The 18,699-nt window shown below is 55.9% G+C and overlaps 2 protein-coding genes across 7 annotated transcripts; one reads left to right on the forward strand and one right to left on the reverse strand.

Moving 5' to 3' along the window:
- The first annotated feature begins 1,156 nt into the window (after window positions 1–1,156).
- Window positions 1,157–14,634, forward strand: RASGRP4 (RAS guanyl releasing protein 4). Of its 4 annotated transcripts, XM_053906010.1 has the most exons (17): window positions 1,157–1,271; window positions 3,786–3,970; window positions 4,384–4,489; window positions 4,604–4,666; window positions 5,228–5,359; window positions 5,459–5,612; window positions 6,785–6,958; window positions 8,233–8,349; window positions 9,136–9,411; window positions 10,519–10,599; window positions 10,678–10,782; window positions 10,895–11,013; window positions 11,124–11,268; window positions 12,053–12,089; window positions 12,194–12,328; window positions 12,447–12,559; window positions 13,292–14,634. In XM_053906010.1, the coding sequence occupies exons 1-17, from the start codon at window positions 1,249–1,251 to the stop codon at window positions 13,334–13,336; spliced, it is 2,010 nt and encodes a 669-aa protein (XP_053761985.1). In that variant the 5' UTR covers window positions 1,157–1,248; the 3' UTR covers window positions 13,337–14,634. The 4 variants fall into 4 exon arrangements, with proteins under 4 accessions (XP_053761985.1, XP_019287668.2, XP_019287670.2 ...); XM_019432123.2 differs by lacking the exon at window positions 13,292–14,634 and having other exon boundaries at window positions 12,447–13,280; XM_019432125.2 differs by lacking the exon at window positions 13,292–14,634 and having other exon boundaries at window positions 5,501–5,612; window positions 12,447–13,280.
- FAM98C (family with sequence similarity 98 member C) lies at window positions 14,605–17,281 on the reverse strand. 3 transcript variants are annotated; one of them, XM_019432133.2, is made up of 8 exons: window positions 17,178–17,281; window positions 16,916–17,064; window positions 16,702–16,836; window positions 16,086–16,291; window positions 15,769–15,846; window positions 15,561–15,677; window positions 15,048–15,215; window positions 14,605–14,936 (listed from the first exon to the last, which is right to left on the reverse strand). In XM_019432133.2, exons 1-8 carry the CDS (start codon window positions 17,240–17,242, stop codon window positions 14,793–14,795), a joined length of 1,062 nt encoding a protein of 353 aa, XP_019287678.2. In that variant the 5' UTR covers window positions 17,243–17,281; the 3' UTR covers window positions 14,605–14,792. The 3 variants fall into 3 exon arrangements, with proteins under 3 accessions (XP_019287678.2, XP_019287677.2, XP_019287680.2); XM_019432132.2 differs by having other exon boundaries at window positions 16,672–16,836; XM_019432135.2 differs by lacking the exon at window positions 15,561–15,677 and having other exon boundaries at window positions 16,672–16,836.
- Between the last annotated feature and the right edge of the window lie 1,418 nt (window positions 17,282–18,699).

An 18,699-nucleotide genomic window follows, 5' to 3' on the forward strand; every position in this document is an offset into this window, starting at 1 on the left:
TCACACAAAGGAAGACTATACGATAACAAAAAGGAATAAACTACAACCAGGTATAACATGAAAGCATCACGAAAGCAGGACTAAATAAAAGAAGTCAGACACAATAAATCATTCCATTTATCAACAGCTTGAAACTAGGCAAAACTATCCTGCTAGAAATTAGGCTACTGGTAAGTTTCAGGAGGTAGGCGCTGGGTTGGGGCTTATGCAGGGGGCTCGTGCAGGTTGGGAATGTTCTGTTTCTTGACTTCGTGACTGTCACGTAGACACATTCAGCTTATCACAATTCATCACCCTACACACGTATGATCTGCGCTTTTTTTTTGTACGTCAACTTAAAAATATGTCAAGCATGACACACTTAGGTAAAAGAAAAAAAACATACTCGAAAGAAGAGTCTGTTTCTAGGAGCACGTATTTATGTACCTCAACAAATGCATAGCTCACAGAGCAGATGTCCCCCAGCAGTATGTGCTACGGGTCCCCTGCCTAAGAGGGACAGTGAGACGGGGAAGGGGCTCCCCAGAGGGTTTACCTCCATCTATAATGTTTTTCACAATAAAATAACAGTCTTTAAGTTTATGTCGTGATTAAATTAGTTGATTTTTTAAAGCCCCTGTAACATTGTGTGGTATACAGTAGGCGCTGCCTCAGGGTTTGTCACAATAAAGGTAATAAAAATGTTTTCTGGGACACAAATGGCCTCATTAAAACTAAAATCAGGAATAAAAGAAACATAAGAAATACACGAAGTACCGTGTCTTGTGACTTTCCACTCACACCTTTGTGTATTACATACGTGAACATGTCCTTGTAGAAATAGACTTCTGAGTACGTGTTTTCGCATAAATGTGTCATATTAGGCGTACTTAAAGAAAAAACAAAAGAACGGTTCTCATTGAAGTACGACAGCGACAGAACAGACCAGTGAGGGAACAGAGAATCTCGGGTCTCGAGACAGAAAAGATGGGGGAGATAGAGAGCCCGCTGGCCGCCTGGGGGTGGGGGCTGGCAGCACCGGAAACCTCAGCCTGAAGGGATCCCCGTGTGGGGGGAGGGGGGACCTTTGGTCTCTCCCCAGCCTCTTCCTTCCCCCTGGCCTGGGGCTGGGTGGGGAGGGGAAGTTCCTCTTTCCTTCCCAAGCACCAGAGGAGGCCCCAGCTCCCTAGGGGCTAAGAAGCTGGAGCACTGGGGAGGAGGAAGAACTGAGCCAGACTTTGGCAAGACCCCCTCCCCCCACCAGGAAGCATGAACAGGAAAGACAGCAAGAGGTGAGAGGACCCTCCCCAGGAAGACTGGGAGCACCCTAAGCGCGCCTCGGGCTGCGCGGGAAGGCCGGGGAGTACTAAGGCGGCTGGTAGGGTGTTGGGCTCCTTCAGCGACAGGAGCAGGGGCAGGGGGCACCAGGCGAAAGATGCTGCAGGGAGTCCAGAGCCGCTGGGCCAGGACTGTTTGTATGAGCCCCTGGGTCTTGTCCTCGCTGTCTCTGGAGTTTGAGCTGCTCTGTAGCCTCTGCTACCCCGCCCCCACTCATCCCTGCTCCCTAGATTGGCTGTCTCTGTCCTCCCTGGGGTCCTCCTCGCTCCCCATCACAGTCGCTCCCTCGCTGCCCCCTGCCCCTGGACTGGAAACTCCAGGCTCCCGCAGGGCCCTGCCCCGGGGGAGGGGAGTGTGACGCAGGGCATGGCGGCTCCCCTGCTTCTTAAACCACTCCTGGCTGCTCCAGACGCTCCAGAGAGCAGCCGGTCCACAGGTAAGGGCCCAGCAGCTTCTGGAATGGGCATCTTGTCACCTGGGCAAGCTTGCTTTCCTGTCCTCACAGGGGTGATGGTGGCTGGGTCCCTAGCCTGGGTAGCTCCTCCGGCCTCCTCTGGCATGGCTCTGATGGGTAAAGGGGTCCCCTCCCTATAATAGCCAGCAGTTTACTGGTGGAGACCTGGCTACCTCATTTCCTGTCTGTGTGACCTTAGGTAAGTCACTTAACTGCTCTGTGCCCTGGTTTCTTCCTCCCAGAAGTCCTCAGTGAGACAGTCTGACTAGTGGTTCTCAAGCCCGAGTGTGCATCAGAACCCCCTGGAGGGCTTGTAAAACACATTGCTGGGCGCCTGGCTGACACAGTCGGTGGGTCATGTGCCTCTTGATATCGGGATTGCGAATTCGCGCCTCATGTTGGGTATAGATATTACTTAAAAATAAAAAAATCATTAAAAAAATTTTGTGTGTGTGAGAGAGACAGAGAGCGCTCACAGAGCGTGTGCGGGGGAGGGGCAGAGAGAGAAGGAGACACAGAATCTGAAGCAGGCTCCGGGCTCTGAGCTGTCAGCACAGAGCCCGACATGGGGCTCGAACTCACTGACCCGTGAGATCATGACCTGAGCCCAAGTCGGACACTTAACCGACTGAGCCACCCAGGCGCCCCCAAAATAAAAAGAAAAAGAAAAAGAAAAAAATAAAAAATAAAATAAATAAAAAATAAAAATAAAAAGTATTCAGAACTCAGTCGATACCAGCTAACCACAGTCAATACTGATTCCCTGAACCCTTATGATGCCCCTGGGACACGGCACTGCCTTCGTTAGGAGAGTCTCTGATTTCACCCCACGCCCCAGGCCTGGCTTCTGGTTTGCCCCATCACTTTCTCTCTATCTCAAGTTCAACTTTCCCATCTCTGGCCACTTAACAGCCTGAGTGAACTAAGTCCTTTATTTAGCACTTCTGAAGAGCAAGGCATTGAATGTTCATAATAAATTCCTTGGGAAGGTCTCAGGACGACTCTCCTTTTTCATATGGGGAAACCGAAGCCCAGAGAAATGAAGTGACCAGCACAAAGTCACACAGCCAACATAAGTGTCTCTAATCCCATTTTGTGAGAGCCAAGGCCGTGCCACCCTGAATTCTGCTGCCTCCTTCCTCCACCACCCCTGACTCTCCATTACCCTCTTTCCCCAACTGGAACACGAGCCTCAGGGAGGCACAAGGCAGAGCGAGGGTTATTTTTAAACTTTCCTTGAAGCTGCCTCAGCCCCAGGGACCCTGCCCAGCTCTGAAGAGCCCTGGTGAGGCCACTTTGCCCCTGTATCTTCTCTCCAAACCCAGGGACCCGGGCTGGTGGCTAAGACTCAGGTCCCACCAAGATACTGTCTTGGGGGAGGGGTGTGTCACCTCAGTGGGGGCTCCAGCTGGGAGAGGGATGACAGATGGGATCTCAGGGTCTGCTGCTTTCCCGAGGGCTGGGGGAGGGAGCGGGCAGTGCTTTAGAGCAAAGGGCAATTGGGAAGAGTCTCCCTGAAGGCAGAACCTGGGGAGGACAGGAATGATTCTGGGGGGGTCTTTTCCCATGATTCTCTGGGAGGTCAAGAGTCGTCCCAGGGGTCGGCCAACAGGAAGTCTCTCCAAAATGCCTTGGGACTGTATAGTTAAGGGGAATTGGAGCCAATGCCTGGAGGAAGGAGTTCTTATGATTCCCTGTAGGGTCTGTAGTAATCCTGGGGGTCTTCTCCCATGATTTCCTGGGGGTTCAGGGTGGTCTTGAGAGTCTTTTCTCCCGATTCCCTGAGGGGGGCAGGAGTAATCCTTTGAGTTTACCTGTAAGAGAGGGCTCCCATTATCTGGAATACTGCAGGGGTTTTCTCCCATGAGTCCATGGTAGGTCAGGAGGCTTCGTCTGGGGCTTTGCCTTTGGGAAGCTTCTCCCATAATGCCTCGGGTCTTGGGGGTCAAGAAGAATTCTGAGGGTCGGCCCAAAGGAAGGGGTTCCCATGATTCCCTGGGGGGTGTGCCCACAGGAAGTCCCACCAGGAATGCCCAGCAAAGACAGGGGGGCGGGGCCGGCCCCGACAGGCCCGGCGCCACAAGACGTGCCCCAGCCCCCGGGAAATCAGCAAGGTCATGGCTTCCATGGCTCTGGGCATGCTGAATGAGGGCGGCTGCAGCGAAGATGAGCTGCTGGAGAAATGTATTCAGTCCTTCGGTGAGTGTCCCCAGCCTCCCTGGCCCTCAGGTGGTAAAGCACCCACCTCTCTGTAGGCCTCAGTTTGGGGGGGGCGGGAGTATAAAATGGGAGCAAGTGTGTGCGGAGTGAATCTCAAGCACTACATTAGGGATGAGAGAAACACGTGCGTTTCTTTTTCCCGAGATGTGGAGGAGGAGGAGGTCTGATGCTATTTCCATCCACACCATGACTTGCCAGGTACTGTGCTGGTCTACGCACAGCGCAGACCAGGAAACTGAGACACCCTAAGGAGGCTAAGTGGCTTGCCCTAGTTCATGCAGGGAGTCACCGGTAGAGCCGGAGTCGGAACCAGCTAGTCCAACTGGCTGTGGAGACTCTGCAGTCTTTGGCCCAGGAGCCATTTTGACAGAGTCCCCTCCTCCCGCCCCCAGACTCAGCTGGCAGCCTGCGCCGTGGGGACCACGTTCTCAACATGGTACTGGCCATGCACAGCTGGGTGCTGCCTTCCGCCCACCTCGCTGCCCGCCTGCTGACCTTATATCCTCCCAGGGCCATGAGCAGCGGGTGGAGGGCGGAGGGCAGAGACGGGCGGGTCTGGAAGATGGGGGCAGGGTGAGCAGGCAGGTTGGCAGAGCCTTGACCGGAACTCAAGTACCAGGAAGCCACAGGGGACACACAGGAGCTGAGGCGGCTGCAGATCTGCCACCTGGTCAGGTAGGGTGGGGTCAAGAACGCTACTCCCATGACCCGGGGTCCCCACCGGCCTCTTTCCCCCCAAAACACACCTCCCGGGGATTCTCCAGCCCAATCCCCCACAGATCCAAGCCCTGCTCCCCCAAATACCGCTTCTGAGACAGCCCCGCTTTGGTTCCTAAGACCCTCCCAGTTCTGCCCCTTAGAACCCTCACTTCTTAGAGACCTCTAGCTCTGATGCCCCAAACCCCCACCTCTCGCATACCCCGGCCTAGCTTTTAACACCCCCTCACCTTGTTCTCCCCAAATGTCACTCCTCAGAGGTCCCTGGCTTAGTTCCTGAGACCCCTCCACTATCCTGCTTCCTAGCAATTCCACCTCCAAGAGATCCCCCCAATTTATCTTCCACTGATCCCCCAGCCTGTGTTAAGAGGCCCCCTGTCCCACTTCTAGAGACAGCCCTAGGCTGGGGCCTCTCCAAACCCTGACCTTCCAGAGACCCCTGGCCCGAGATTCCTCAGCCCAAGAGACCTCCTTTAGAGACCTTGCCCACCCCCACCCCTGTCTGTAACCTACCCACAGGTACTGGCTGACCCAACACCCAGAGACAGTGCATCAAGAGCCTCAGCTAGAAGAGGTTATCGGGCGCTTCTGGGCCACTGTGGAGCAGGAGGGCAACTCTGCCCAGAGGAGCCTGGGAGACTCCTCCACCCTGTGAGTCAGCCCTCCCCACCCCCGTTCGGCTGCCTCTCTCCTCACCCTCACGTCCTCCACCCCGCACCCATCCAGTACCCTGCCCCTCTTTGCCCCCAGCCTGAGCCCCGGGGGCCCTGGCCCCCCGCCCCCTCTGAGCAGCCCAGGCCTCGGCAAAAAGCGCAAAGTGTCCTTGCTCTTCGACCACCTGGAGACGGAGGAGCTGGCTCAGCATCTCACTTACCTGGAGTTTCGCTCCTTCCAGGCTATCACGGTGAGGACGCCCTCCCCGAGCTGGGGAGGACTAGGAGTGGGGGAGCCTCCAAAAGTCAGAGGGCCCGGGCATGGGCTTTGGGCAGGGATCTCAGACTCTCAAGATGGGTGCCAGAAGGTTCAGTAAAAGGAGTTAAGCTGACTGAGGACAGAACCCCTGGGTTCAAATCCAGCAGCCCCTCCTTATCTGTGTAACTTTGAATTCGTTTCTCAGCCTCTCTGGGACTCACGTGTCTCATTTGTAAGATGGCGGTCCCCATACCTCAGTAGATGGTCAGGAGAATTCAATTAAAATGTCCGCTTAAAAATGCTTGTCACACTACCTGGCACAGTAGTAAGTAAGTGCTCAGAATATTTTATTAATTATTAATGTATTCGGGAGGCATTGAAGTTCACTGTGCTTCAGTTCCATTATCTATAAAAAGGGGGATTTCACAGTTCCTGCCTCGTAGGATCAGTGCCCGGTCCAGAGTGAATGCTATCTGGTAGAACCATTTGAAATTGTTGTATTTTGCCATGTTTTACCTACCCAAATGATCACTTCATGTGCTTCAACCTCTATATAAGTATACTTATGGTATATATAAGTGTGTGTGTGTGTGTGTGTGTGTGTGTGTGTGTGTGTAAGTATTAGCTATTGCCATCGCCACTTCAAGGGAAGGTCACCACCAGTTCCTTCATCTGGAAATATCCTGACTGTTCACACACACACATGTGCAGTACATGTGGGCATGGAATGTTGACCCCTTGAGCAGAACGAATAGAAATCGCTTTTGTGTCTCTTTGCCATTCTTCCTTTTGCTGACGGCATACCAGCCAGGTATACAGGTAGGGGCAATAGACTGGGTTCCCACCCCGACTCTCGCCTGTGCGACCCTGGGCAAGTTATCTTCTCTGTGCCTTGACAGTCTCATCTCTAAAATGTGAATAATATATTCACGGTATTCACTTCGTAGAGTTGATGTGAGGATTAAATTAGTTAATATAACAAAGGACTGAGAACAGTGCCTGACTTTATTTAAATATTTCTCTTCAGAGGGAGAGGGCCACGGTGACGTCAAGGACATGTGACAGCCAGACTAGGGCCTCAGAGGTCACGACTGCTAGGGGGATGGGCGTGTGACGGCAAGGCCGCGGCACCCCTGCCCACCCTGATGCCCACCTCACCCCCAGCCCCAGGATCTGCGGGGCTACGTTTTGCAGGGCTCCGTGCGGGGCTGCCCGGCCCTGGAGGGATCCGTAGGCCTCAGCAACAGCGTGTCCCGCTGGGTGCAGGTCATGGTGCTGAGCCGTCCCGGGCCGGCACAGCGCGCGCAGGTGCTGGAGAAGTTCATCCAAGTGGCACAGGTGAGGCCCGCCCCCAGGGACTGAGGGAACCGCCACCCGCAGTTCTCAGACCCCACCCCCCCAACCCCCCCTCGCATTCCTGCTGCCCGGCCCTCGGCCACAGCTGACCCGCGCGAGTGGTGACGTCATCCACATCCTGGCCCCGCCTCCTCGCGTCACGCCCACCCTGACTCCGCCCCCGAGGCCCCAGTCCCGAGGTTCTAAACCCGGACTGTGCGCTTTCCTGGCCTGGATAGCGCCACGTCGAACCCGCCCCGGCACTCCCTTCCTTGGTCCTAGACGTAGCTGTTGACGATGCTCCCCCCCCTTGCCCAAGCCCCATGCCCGAATATTCTGCCTACGGGGCAGTGAAAGCGTCTCTTCCATGCCCCCACGTTTGCGTCACCCTCACCTCGGTCTCTAGGCCCCAGCCGTCCCTTCGGCTGCATACTTCCCTCCCCATCACGTCAGGTCTGTCCTTGGCCCAGCCCCACTGTGTCACAACCCCTCTCTTCCCCTTCCCTAAATAGATACCTTCTCTCCTTTCTGGAGAAAAGGGAAGCCTCCTGCCCCCACCGTGGCCACGCCCCCTTGCGTACTTCCTCGCAGACCACGCCCTTCCTCTCGCGTCTTCCAACGCACTGCTTCGCCTGTCTGCCTGACCGCCTGTCCGGCCCCTAAGACCTGGAGGTTCTAGTGTCTGCCCCTGGCCTCCTCCGGCTGAGTGTCTTCCACTCCTCCCTGGCTCCCCCCCCCCCCCGCCCTCCTCCCCACAGCGACCTCTGCCCTGCAAACTTGAAAAAGAGGAGGATGAGACAGTTGCCCCTGATGCCCGGCTGACCCCACACTTGTCTCTCATGTCCTTCTGACCCTTCCATTTCACTCTGGCCCCATTCACCTCTGCCCGGTTCCTAACTCCTGCCCAGAGCCCAGGCCGTCTTGTCTCCCTGCCTGACCCCCAGGTGCCCAGCACCCTGACATCTGTCTGAATCCCCCACACCTGTCTAGTCCCCAAACCTGTCCAACTCCTCACACTTGCCTGACTACCCCCTTCCCGCCACACTGTTCTCTGAACTCACATCACCTGCTCGACCCCCCCCCCCCGTTAATGCCCATATATGACCATATACCTGCTTGCGGCCCACCCCTGCCTGACACATCTAACCTGATGCCCACACTGGTCCATACCCACACACGCCTGACACCCCAGCTCAACCTGGATGCTGTCACGTGAAACCCCATTTTGCCTATCCTCCATGTGACCCCACCATCTCAGCATCACCCTTCCTTCCTAGAGGCTCCACGAGCTCCAGAATTTCAACACACTGATGGCGGTCACGGGGGGCCTGTGTCACAGTGCCATCTCCAGACTCAAGGACTCCCACGCTCATCTGAGCCCTGACAGCACCAAGGTGAACCCCCACTCTTCTCCCAGGGTTCCAGCGGCCAGTTATCCTGAACCACCCCGCACTTTCTCCCAATCCCCTCCATCCACCTAGGGGCCCTGGAGCCACCTGGAGACCTTGCTCCTCCAAATCCGACAGACCCCCAGGCTCTGTCCTCTGCCTGTCTTCCTCCCTCCTCCACCATGCGTGCATCATGCTGACCCCTCTCTACTCCGTGTTTCCGGTCCTGAGCAGGACTGGAGGGAGACACGCAGAGAACCTGCAGTCCAGGCGGGGAGTGAAATGATGCCCCTAAGGACACCAAATTTAGGCCACCCATGGGAGGAGCATGGGTTAGGCGTGTCCTGGGAAGTGCACGGGGAGAGTGAGGTACTCTTGAGTCCAGCGTATGGCTGAAGTCAGGATCTGGCAGGAAATTAGACTGGAGATGCCCAGGGTGGGGGATCCTGTTGAGACCTGCGAGCTGAACTAAGGTGTCTGGGCTTTATCCAGATGGCAATGGGGAGTTGGGAAGGTTTGGTAATGATGACAGCACGCACGATCAGATTTCGGTTTTGGAAAAAAATCACTAGCCTGGGGAATGGGGGATACGGAGCTTTCTGAAATGGGGACCCAAAAGGAAAAGCAGTTTGGGGGAGGAGGTTGCTGAGGCCAATGGGGGACGGGAGGGGGCTCGGGGAGCTGTCCAAAATGCCATTGGACCCCTGGGAGTCCGGAACTCATGCGGGTGGCTAAGGGAGCAGAAATGGCCTCCCCCATAACCTCCCCCCCCCATACGCCCCTCCCCCACAGGCCCTGCTAGAACTGTCTGAGCTCCTCGCTGCCCACAACAACTACGCCCGTTACCGCCGCACCTGGGCTGACTGCACGGGCTTCCGGCTGCCGGTACTGGGCGTGCACCTCAAAGATCTGGTGTCCCTGCATGAGGCACAGCCCGACAGGTTGCCAGACGGCCGCCTGCACCTCCCCAAACTCAACAACCTCTACCTGCGGCTGCAGGAGCTGGCAGCCCTCCAGAGGCAGCACCCGCCCTGCAGTGCCAACGAGGACCTGCTGCATCTGCTCACGGTGAGCCGCCCCGCCCCACCCCTGCCCAGGCTGGGCGCCCCTAGACTGCGCCTGGAGGGTGCAGGGGTTTACAGTCCTGGGCGCGAGAGCATCTGCACCCTTGTGGCACCCATTCTGCAGATTGGGAAACTGAGGTCCACAAGGTGAAGTCACTTGCCTACTGTCCCACAGCAGTAAAACCTGCATTTGAACCCAAGCAGCTCAGCCTCAGAACCCGTGTGTTAACCTGTTAACCACCATACTACATCCTGAGATTGAGGGTGTGCGATTCTAGCTACGTTCTATTTATATAACATAAATAACAACATATATATCCTCCCCCCTCCTTGCCAAGGAGCTACAAATTGAGAGAGACTGGGATTCTGAAGGCCATGAGGTCTAAGACTGATTTGCAGACCCAAGACAGGACCACCAGCTACATAATTTGCAGGGCCGGCGCAAAATGAAAATGTGGGGCTCCTTGTTCAAAATTCTGAAGAATTTCAAGACGATGACAGCAGGGCATTAAATGAAATGGGGGCCCTTCAAAGTATGGGGCCTGCCTGTGAAGCTGGCCTTGCCCTGAGATGAGTGGGGCCCAAGGCCCTATGCTTTATTGATTCTAGAAGGCTATCAAGCCCAAATATTTATTGAGCACCTGCTGTGAGCCAGACACTACTTTAGGCACTTAGGCTCACAGCAGTGAGCAAGTCAGAAAAAACAAAACAAAATGAAAACAACAACAACAACAACAAAAACCTCCTGCTGTTCTTGTGGGGCTGACTTCCCGGTAGGGGAGAGACAGCCAATAAAACAAAGTAAGTGAGTAAATCATATGGTCTTTCGGAGGATAAGTACCATAGAGAAGGCCAAAGTAGGAACCAGCAAGGAAAGTGACAGGGGTTTACAATTTTAAAAAGGACCAAAAAAGGCCTCAGTGAGAAGATGGCATTTCTGGACTAGGGAACAGGGGTGTGGAGACTGAATGGTGGCTCGGTGGGAGAGAGGACCCTAGGAGTCCCCAGAGAAGAGGGGCTCGGGAGGAGGATGAGAGTGGGGATCCGGGCAGGGTGCAGGCCGAGGGCAGAGGCTGGAGAGGAGGGTCTGTAATGCCCTGCCCACCCGCAGCTTTCCCTGGATCTCTTCTACACGGAGGACGAGATCTATGAGCTTTCTTATGCCCGGGAGCCCCGCTGCCCCAAGAGTCTGGTGAGAACTGACCCCTGACCCCTGGCCCCGGCCCCAGCCCATGCACTGACTAACTGTGCCCCTCTGTCCCTGCCCCAGCCACCCTCCCCCTTCAAAGCGCCCCTGGTGGTGGAGTGGGCCCCTGGCGTGACACCCAAGCCTGACAGGGTCACCCTGGGTCAGCACGTGGAGCAGCTGGTGGAGGTGAGGAGGGGCCAGGAGGGAAGGTATCTGTACAGTCCCGACGCAGAGGACGAGATCTAAGACTGAGGATCATGATTTGGCCTTACTCTGCCCTCCCCATGCTCCTCTGAAGTCTGTGTTCAAGAATTATGACCCTGAAGGCCGAGGAACCATCTCTCAGGAGGACTTTGAGCGATTCTCAGGCAACTTCCCCTTCGCCTGCCATGGGCTTCACCCACCGCCCCGCCCGGGGTAAGCACTCCCGACCTCTGGGTCCCCCAAAGATGAGGATGCTGGGGTTGCCGGGACTCGCGAGTCTGGGAGAAGGGGGCCAGTCATGCTGAGGTGGTCTGTGCCCCTAGGAATGGCTCCTTCACCCGAGAAGAGCTGACGGCGTACCTGCTCCGGGCCAGCGCCATCTGCTCCAAGCTGGGCCTGGCCTTCCTGCACACCTTCCATGAAGTCACCTTCCGCAAGCCCACCTTCTGTGACAGCTGCAGTGGCTTCGTGAGCACCCTGCCCCTCTATCATCACCCCTAGTGCCCATCCCCCCTGAAGAGTCCCAAGTCCTAACTCCTTAAGTCCTGGACTCAAAAGGCCAGCCCTGCCCTGGAGGGCTCACAGTCCCCAAGTCCCAGATGATCCCCAAGTTCCAGAAAAGCCCCCAGGCTCGAATAATCCCCACATCCCGTGTAAACTGGATATACCCAAAGTCTGGATAATGCCCAAATCCCAGATGATCTCCATCCTGGATCACTGCCAAACCATGGGTATCCAAAACTGTAGATTATCTCCAAACAGAATCAATTTCCAAGTCTTTAGGATCCAGATTAATTCAGACCCTGGATAACTTTCAAATTGAAGGTATCCTCAAATTCTGGATAATGGACAGATCTCTCAATCTCCAAACCAAAACGAATTCACATACCTTGGATTACTTTTCCAAACCTATTTTTCATTCACTAAATATTTAGTGAGTACCTCCTGTGTGTCAGTCAGTTCTAGACTTGAGGGCTGGGGAGGGGGGCTCAAGCAGGCAACAGGAAACCCAATCCCTGCCCATAGAATGTACATTTCATTCATTCCAGATTTTACTTAATTCTAATATCCTAGATGACTCCCTAGACTTGCAGTAACCTCCAAATCCCTTTAATCCCCAGATCCCCCCTTAAGCCCCTAGCCTGGAGAATTTCCCAAACCACATGGTCTCCATGCTTCCAGAGACCAACCCCACCCCCATCCACAGCCCTCTCCCCTCGCCTAGGTAACCAATTCTGCTTTCTCTTACCAGCTCTGGGGCGTCACCAAGCAAGGCTACCGCTGTCGGGGTGAGTGAGGCATCAGTGGTGGGGAGGGGATCCAGCACCTACAGGCTGGGCGGCTGGGGGGCCCAGGCTGGGCCTCTGGCCGCTAACTGCTGACCTTGCCTCAGACTGTGGGCTGTGCTGCCACAAACACTGCAGAGACCGTGTGAAGGTGGAGTGTAAGAAAAGGCCAGGGGCCAAGGGCGATGTGAGCCCCCCAGGAGCCCCTGGCCCACCCACACCAGCTCCCCACGCCAGCTGTGGTAAGACCCAGGGTGTGGCAGTCCTGGGAAGGGGGCCTGGTGGATGGGGATTAACTTCAAGGTCACAAGGCCCTTCCCGTCGCAACCACGCCACCCACGCCCGTCACCCCACAAACAGGCACAGAGGACAATCTCTCCTACACACTATCCCTGGAGCCGGAGACGGGGCACTATCTGCGCCATGCTTGGACTCAGACAGAGCCCCCGCACCCTTCCTGGGAACCACAGACGGTGAGGAGGGACTGCCCCCCTACCGCCAGCTGGATACAGGGGAGACCAGGCCATTTGGTTGGGGGAACCAAGGCAGATTTGGAAAAGCATAGCAAAGCAAAAAGGTGAAAGAGTCCTCCCCTGCTTGGGTAGGAGAGTATAGATACTGGCTAATTTCTAATGTTGAGGGAAAAATAAAAATTTCAGTCTGGTGGGGTGGGAAGAGGGGCTAGCCACTAGTAGAACAGAAAAAGAATTCTGAGGGGGCACCCGGGTGGCTCAGTCGGTTAAGCATCCGACTTCAGCTCAGGGTCGTGATCTCACAGCTTGTGAGCTCGGGTCCCACGTCAGGCTCTGTGCTAACAGCTTAGAGCCTGGAGTCTGCTTCGGATTCTGTGTCTCCCTCTCTCTCTCTGCCCCTCTCCGCTCATGTTCTGTCTCTGTCTCCAAAATAAATAAACATTTAAAAAAAAGAAAAAGAAAAAGAATTTTGAGGAGAAAAAAGAAAAGGACAAAGATAAGGCCGAATTCACCAGGAGCTATAATTTATGTCAGTGGAATAAATTTTACTCTTCAAAGGTACAGACCTTCAGATTGAGTTAAAAAAAAAAAAAAAAAAAAAAAAAAAGGCCAGAACATCCCTGGCGATGTTCATCCATCCACTAAACAGAAGTCTGGGTGAGGCTCCGCCCCTCGCAGTTTCTCCTAGACACCATACACTCCCCGCATCACCCAATGTCTTCCTCCTTCCAGGTGCCCCTCGAACGACGGCCCTGCCCACCCAGCCCTCCACGCTGAATTCCTAGACCCTGCTTGGGTCTGACCTCTCTCACCTCCCCCACAGTCAGTCTCAAGTCCTATTCTTCGGCCTCCAGCAGGACCCCCAAAGGCGTCACCTCCTTCGCATCCACACTGCCTTCAGCGAAGAGTTTGTCATTTCTTACTCCAAAAGTTTCTTCTTTTGCATCAGAGTGCCTACAACCTGTATTCTGTTTTCCTGCACTTAGCATCTGTGTGGTTTCATGGTGGATATGTTTAGACCTAAGTATCATCTCACCGAGTCCTTACATCTCCATTTTACAGATGAGGAAACTGAGGCCCAGGGAGGTTAAGCTGCTCTCTAAGGTGGCAGAGCTCCTAAGTGTTGGAGGCAGGACTCAAACCCTGGCCTTCTGTCTGCCTCTAAAACGGAAGCTCCTTACCAATATGCTACACTGACAGCATGGGTCAGGATGGGAGGGGATAGGCTGGGCAGAGTTCCTAACTCTGGGGCTCCAGAGACAGGAGAGAAGGCTGGAGTAGAGATGGAACAGGGAGCCTGTGAACACCTGAGTCCCTCCTCTGCTCAGAGCCCTTCCACGCCTCGGTCTCACTCGGGGAAAGCCAGAGTCCTCACTGTGGCCCACCTCCCACAATCGATTTGTCACCTCTCTGACCTTACCTACCACCACCCACCCCCTTACTCATCCTGCTTCAGCTACACTGAACCCTATGGTCCCTGAACGTGCCAAAAATACTCCTACCTCAGGGCCTTTGCAGTGGCAGTTCCCTCTGCCTGGAGTGCTCTTCCAGAGGCCTCCATGGCTCCCTCTTTGGGACTTAGCTCAAATGTCACCTTCTCAGTGAGGCTCCTCTGACCATACTCGAAGTTGCAATCCACCCCCAGTCCTGCTCCTGTTTTCCTGCTTTGTTTTTTCCCCAAAGTCCTTTACCCATCTGACAAACAATACTTTTTTACCTATTTATCTTGTTGAATGTCTGCTCCTCGTCACCAGAAATGTCAGCTCCAGGACAGCAGGGGTTTTTATAATCTATACTTTTCGCTACTGTATTCCTGGTGCCTAGAATGGGGCTGGCACATGGTGGGCACCTGAGAACTGTTCGTCCAATGCCGGCATGTCTCCTTCCCTATGCCCATAGGAAGGGAAAGATGTGTTGCTAAAGAGCAAAGGACTATGAGGGTCAGAGCAACAGGGGCCTGTTGAAACCCAGTGGACATAGACACCCCTACCCCTTCTCAAACCTGAGCACCCCTGGCCTGACCCCACAGAGACAGGTCCTACAGCTGTCATAAATTAAATTTATTTTCTAGAGAACGTGGTCCTTGCTGTTGAGTGGTGGATGGGGGAAGGACATCTGGAAACTTAGGAACAGAGGATGTGGGGCCTGGGAGCCAGATGCCAAGATAAACTCTCAAAATGACTCCGCGAGGATTGGCAGAGAGGATCCCCCCCACTCAACCACCAGTTCCCCTTTACTTCTTCTTCTTCTTGCGACCCCAGCTCTGGCGGCCTGCCTTCCGCCCACCTCCGTCCTCTCTTCTGCTCTGCCAGCTGGGCATGGGAGCCTCCAGCTCATTTGGACGGCCCCCTCGGTCTGGCACGTTGCCCATAAGCACCTGAGAGTTGATCAGATTTGAGGTTCAGGGAAGAAAGATGAACACGGAGACCAGAGAGCCAAGTGTGAAGGCCAAGGATGCTGGGGCCCTTCCCTACCCCCAGGTGCCCACCTTGTTGATGGCACAGCAGGTCCCTCGGCGGGCAGCCTTGCTGGTGGCTGGGACAAGACGAGACAGGTCCGCTCGGGCAGCCAGGACATGCGCGATGGAGACATCTGATTCTGGGCTCAGAGCCTCCCGAATTGGGATCAGCACTACCTTCATGGCTTCTCCTTGGGCCTGGGGAGGGGGGCATGGAAAAGGTGCCCAAGAGCCCTCCCCAGGTGGCATCTGCCATCTTGGAAGCATCTCTTTCTCCACTTAGGGTCTCACCCCCCACATCTCTAAACAAGAGTTATGTATAGTTCCAAAGACACTCCCAGCTCAAAGCTGGGAATTCTAGAATGTCCTGGGCCTCTAGATTTTAGAATGCCCTGGAGGCCCTGCCATTCTAGAGCCCCAAACCTTACAAGAATCTAAAAACCTGGTATAAGGAAATATTCCTGGCCTTCGTTCCTCCTCCCAGTACTGGTGGCCCACACAACCGGTCCTCCCTGCTCCTGCCAAGGTCCTCTATGCCCACACCTCTGCCCGATCGCTCCAGTGGAAGGCAGATGTTGTGAGGTCCAGGCGCTTGAGGAGAAGGCAGCGGCGACAGCAGTACTGATCTCTCAGCCTTTGGCACAGAGACTCCAATGCCTCCTGGGAAAAAGGCCTCAGTCATGCCAGGGGTCCCCCTGACTCTCATCTCTGGGTGAGGACGCTGTTGGCATACAGCCACACACAGTCTTACCCATCTGGGTGCATCCAGCGGGTTGCTGAGGAGGGGCTGCAGGAATCCTGGGGGCAGGGAAGGCAGCAGCTCAGAGATCTGACGGGAGAAGGAGGAGTCTGAGGTTGACGAGGCAGAAACCAGATGTACTTTCCGTGCATTCCAGTTCCCCATGGTCCTGAAGACCCAGGCGTCGGAATCAAGAATGGTGGTCACTGCTCTAGAAAAATATCCCCGTGGCTGGGGCACTCCTGCCAGAACCGCTTTTGGAGAAAGGACTCCCCCTACCACAAGGAAAGTGGGGTGGCCCCGGTGCGGAAGGGACTCCAGCTCTCTACCTTGTCATGCAACTCCCACAGCAGCCGGCTGGCAGCGGTCCCAGGCGTAGGTCTGGGCAGCCCCAGAGCTTGGAAGGTAAGGACCAGTTCCTGAACCACGTCATCTCCCTCCTCTGCCCCTTCCCCACAGGGCGGTGCGGGGCTGGAATCCAGCCGCGGGTACAGACGGAGGAGGCGGGCAGCCTGGAGTTCTGAACAGAGAAAGCCTAAAAGAAGGAAAAAGGAGCGGTGCAATCAAGGAGAGCTGCCACCCGACCCACCGACCCACCGGGGTCAGAAAGTTCCATCTGCTTCTCGCCTTCTAGTTCTCCGCACCTAGAACCCCGGCTCTACCTCCAGGATAAGCTCCACCCACTTCGAGACCCTGTCCCCCGCTCGCACTTCGAACCCGGCCCACATCGGAAACACCTGGCCCGCAACAGCAAACCCAACCCACTCAAACATCAGGCCTTTCTCGTCAAAATTCTAACCCCACCACCTCCAACCCTCCGGTTCCGCCTCAATTCTGACTACGCCCCCTTAGGGGAACCCTGGCTCCACCCCAAGGTGCTGAGCCCGCCCCTCTAGAGGCTGTAGCCTCGCCCACTTCCGCATCCTGGGCCAGCCCCCGGCTCACGCAGCAGGCGCAGGCACGCGCCGCGCTCCCGCAGCGCGGTCGCGCAGTCTCCGCCGCAGAGCGCGCAGTCCGGGCAATGCAACTCCCGCAGCAGGTCGGCCAACTGTCGCAGGAATGCCTCCTCTGCGCCGGGGCCTGCAGGAGGCGAGACACGTCAGGGCGCGGCGGCGACCTCCGCGGCCCCACCCCTCCGGGCTGCCCGCTCCACACGTACCGTCGCCGGCCCTCAGCACCTCCGCGCTCTCCTCCCGCTCCCGCTCCAGGGCGCCCAGAGTGGCCAGCTCCGCCGCCAGCCGCGCGCACAGCGCCCTGAAGTCTGGACACGAGGTGCCCAGCGACGTCGCCCCCGAGAAACCCTCATACCTGTGGCGGGGCCGAGGCAGCGGGAGGGGGCTGGAGAGGTCAGTAGGAATTTCTGAGGGCAAACCTGTCCCCTCCTGTGCCCCTAGCCACCACCTCCCCCCCGTTCCCCTTACCCTAAGGCTTGCAGGTCCCGGGCCACAGCGACCCACTCCCGCGCTTCCGCCTCCGCCCCCTCCATGAAAGCTTGCCTGTTCTCCAGGCGCGCGCCCCCTGCCGGCCGGAGGGAGGCCCCGCCCCAGGAGCGGCGTGCGCGCCCGGCGCCCTGCTGCGGCTCCGTCCAATCGGCCCCTAAGGGCCTTCGGCGTTCCGATTGGTGCAGGAGGCAGTAGGGCCCGCCCCCAGACCTGCCGGCGCGGAGACCTAGAGCGCCGCCCTTCGGGTAACTCAGTCAGGACCGTGGAATCCCCCAGCTCTGTGAATCCCGCGCGTGCGTTCAGGATCCCAGCTGTCGCGACAGGCCAGCGGGTGTCGCTATTGCTGCAGCTTAGAAACTTCGGTTGCCTTTTTCTCATCCTCCCTCAGATGCCCTCTGCTCTTGAAGCACCCTAGACCAAGTGTTGTCCTCCCAGCTCCGCTCCAAATGCAGAAACTTGTTTCCACCATTCCACCCCCTCACACACGCACCCCCAACAGAGCGAGGCCCTCCTTCTCATCGATCACGATGCGGGAGTTGGGCCCTCACCCCTCTGGCTCCCTAGGCCTTGGAAAGGGAGCAGGTGCAATATCCCGTCGTGATTAAGAGATTGCACCCTGGGTTAGGATTAGGGTTTGAGTCCACCACTCACCACCTGTGTCTCCCTGCCAAATTGCTTCCTAGCTCTACAAGGATAAAACTAGTCGTGAGAATGAGTCCTGTACGTACATGTTTAGTAGACATCCCGGGGTACTCAGTAACTAACAACATATATTGAATATTTTGTGTGTGCTACTAAAGCATCTCAGATCCGTTTTAGGGAGGAGAAACATGAGGTTCAGAGAGGATACGGCCGAGAGAATGTGTGGTGGTGCCAGGACTCAAACTAGACCTGATCCTGGAGTCCTTGCTTTTAATCACTTAACCTAGGACTGCTGTTAGGACCGCTACTGTTTTTGTTGCTGTTGTTAAAATCATGACCTAATCCTGCATGCTCCTGCCTACCCCAAGGCTGGGTACTTGGGACCATTTGTTGACTTTAACAAGACATTAAAGATTGCTCAAGTTGGAACCTTGGAATCACAGCCTTGATTCCTTTCCTTTTTTTTGTAAACTCTTTAAGTTGGTGGATTCTGTCTTCAAAATAGATCCGTTATCTTGCCCACTTCTCCCTGCCTCCACTGTTCTCACGCAGATCTTGGTGCCAGTCTCCCCCTGGGCCATCACAGCAGCCGCCTCTCCATCTCCCTCCCACCCACTCCCAGTGTCTTCCCCGCAGGCGGCCAGGGGGAACGTGTAAACACCTGAGTCAGGTCACATCCCTCCCATGCTTGGAGCCTTCCTGTATCTCCATCACACTCAGGGTGAACACCAAAGTCCGTGCGATGGCTTGCAAGGACCCGCACAGGTCTGCCCTCATCCCTGAAGTACCTTCCTCCTTGCTTCCTCCCCCCCAGAAACTCACTCCCCGATGTCCCTCAGACTTACCGGACATGCTCCTC

The sequence above is a fragment of the Panthera pardus genome, unplaced genomic scaffold, assembly GCF_024362965.1.
Source record: "Panthera pardus isolate Hobbes unplaced genomic scaffold, ASM2436296v1 HiC_scaffold_18, whole genome shotgun sequence".
Lineage (NCBI taxonomy): Eukaryota > Metazoa > Chordata > Mammalia > Carnivora > Felidae > Panthera > Panthera pardus.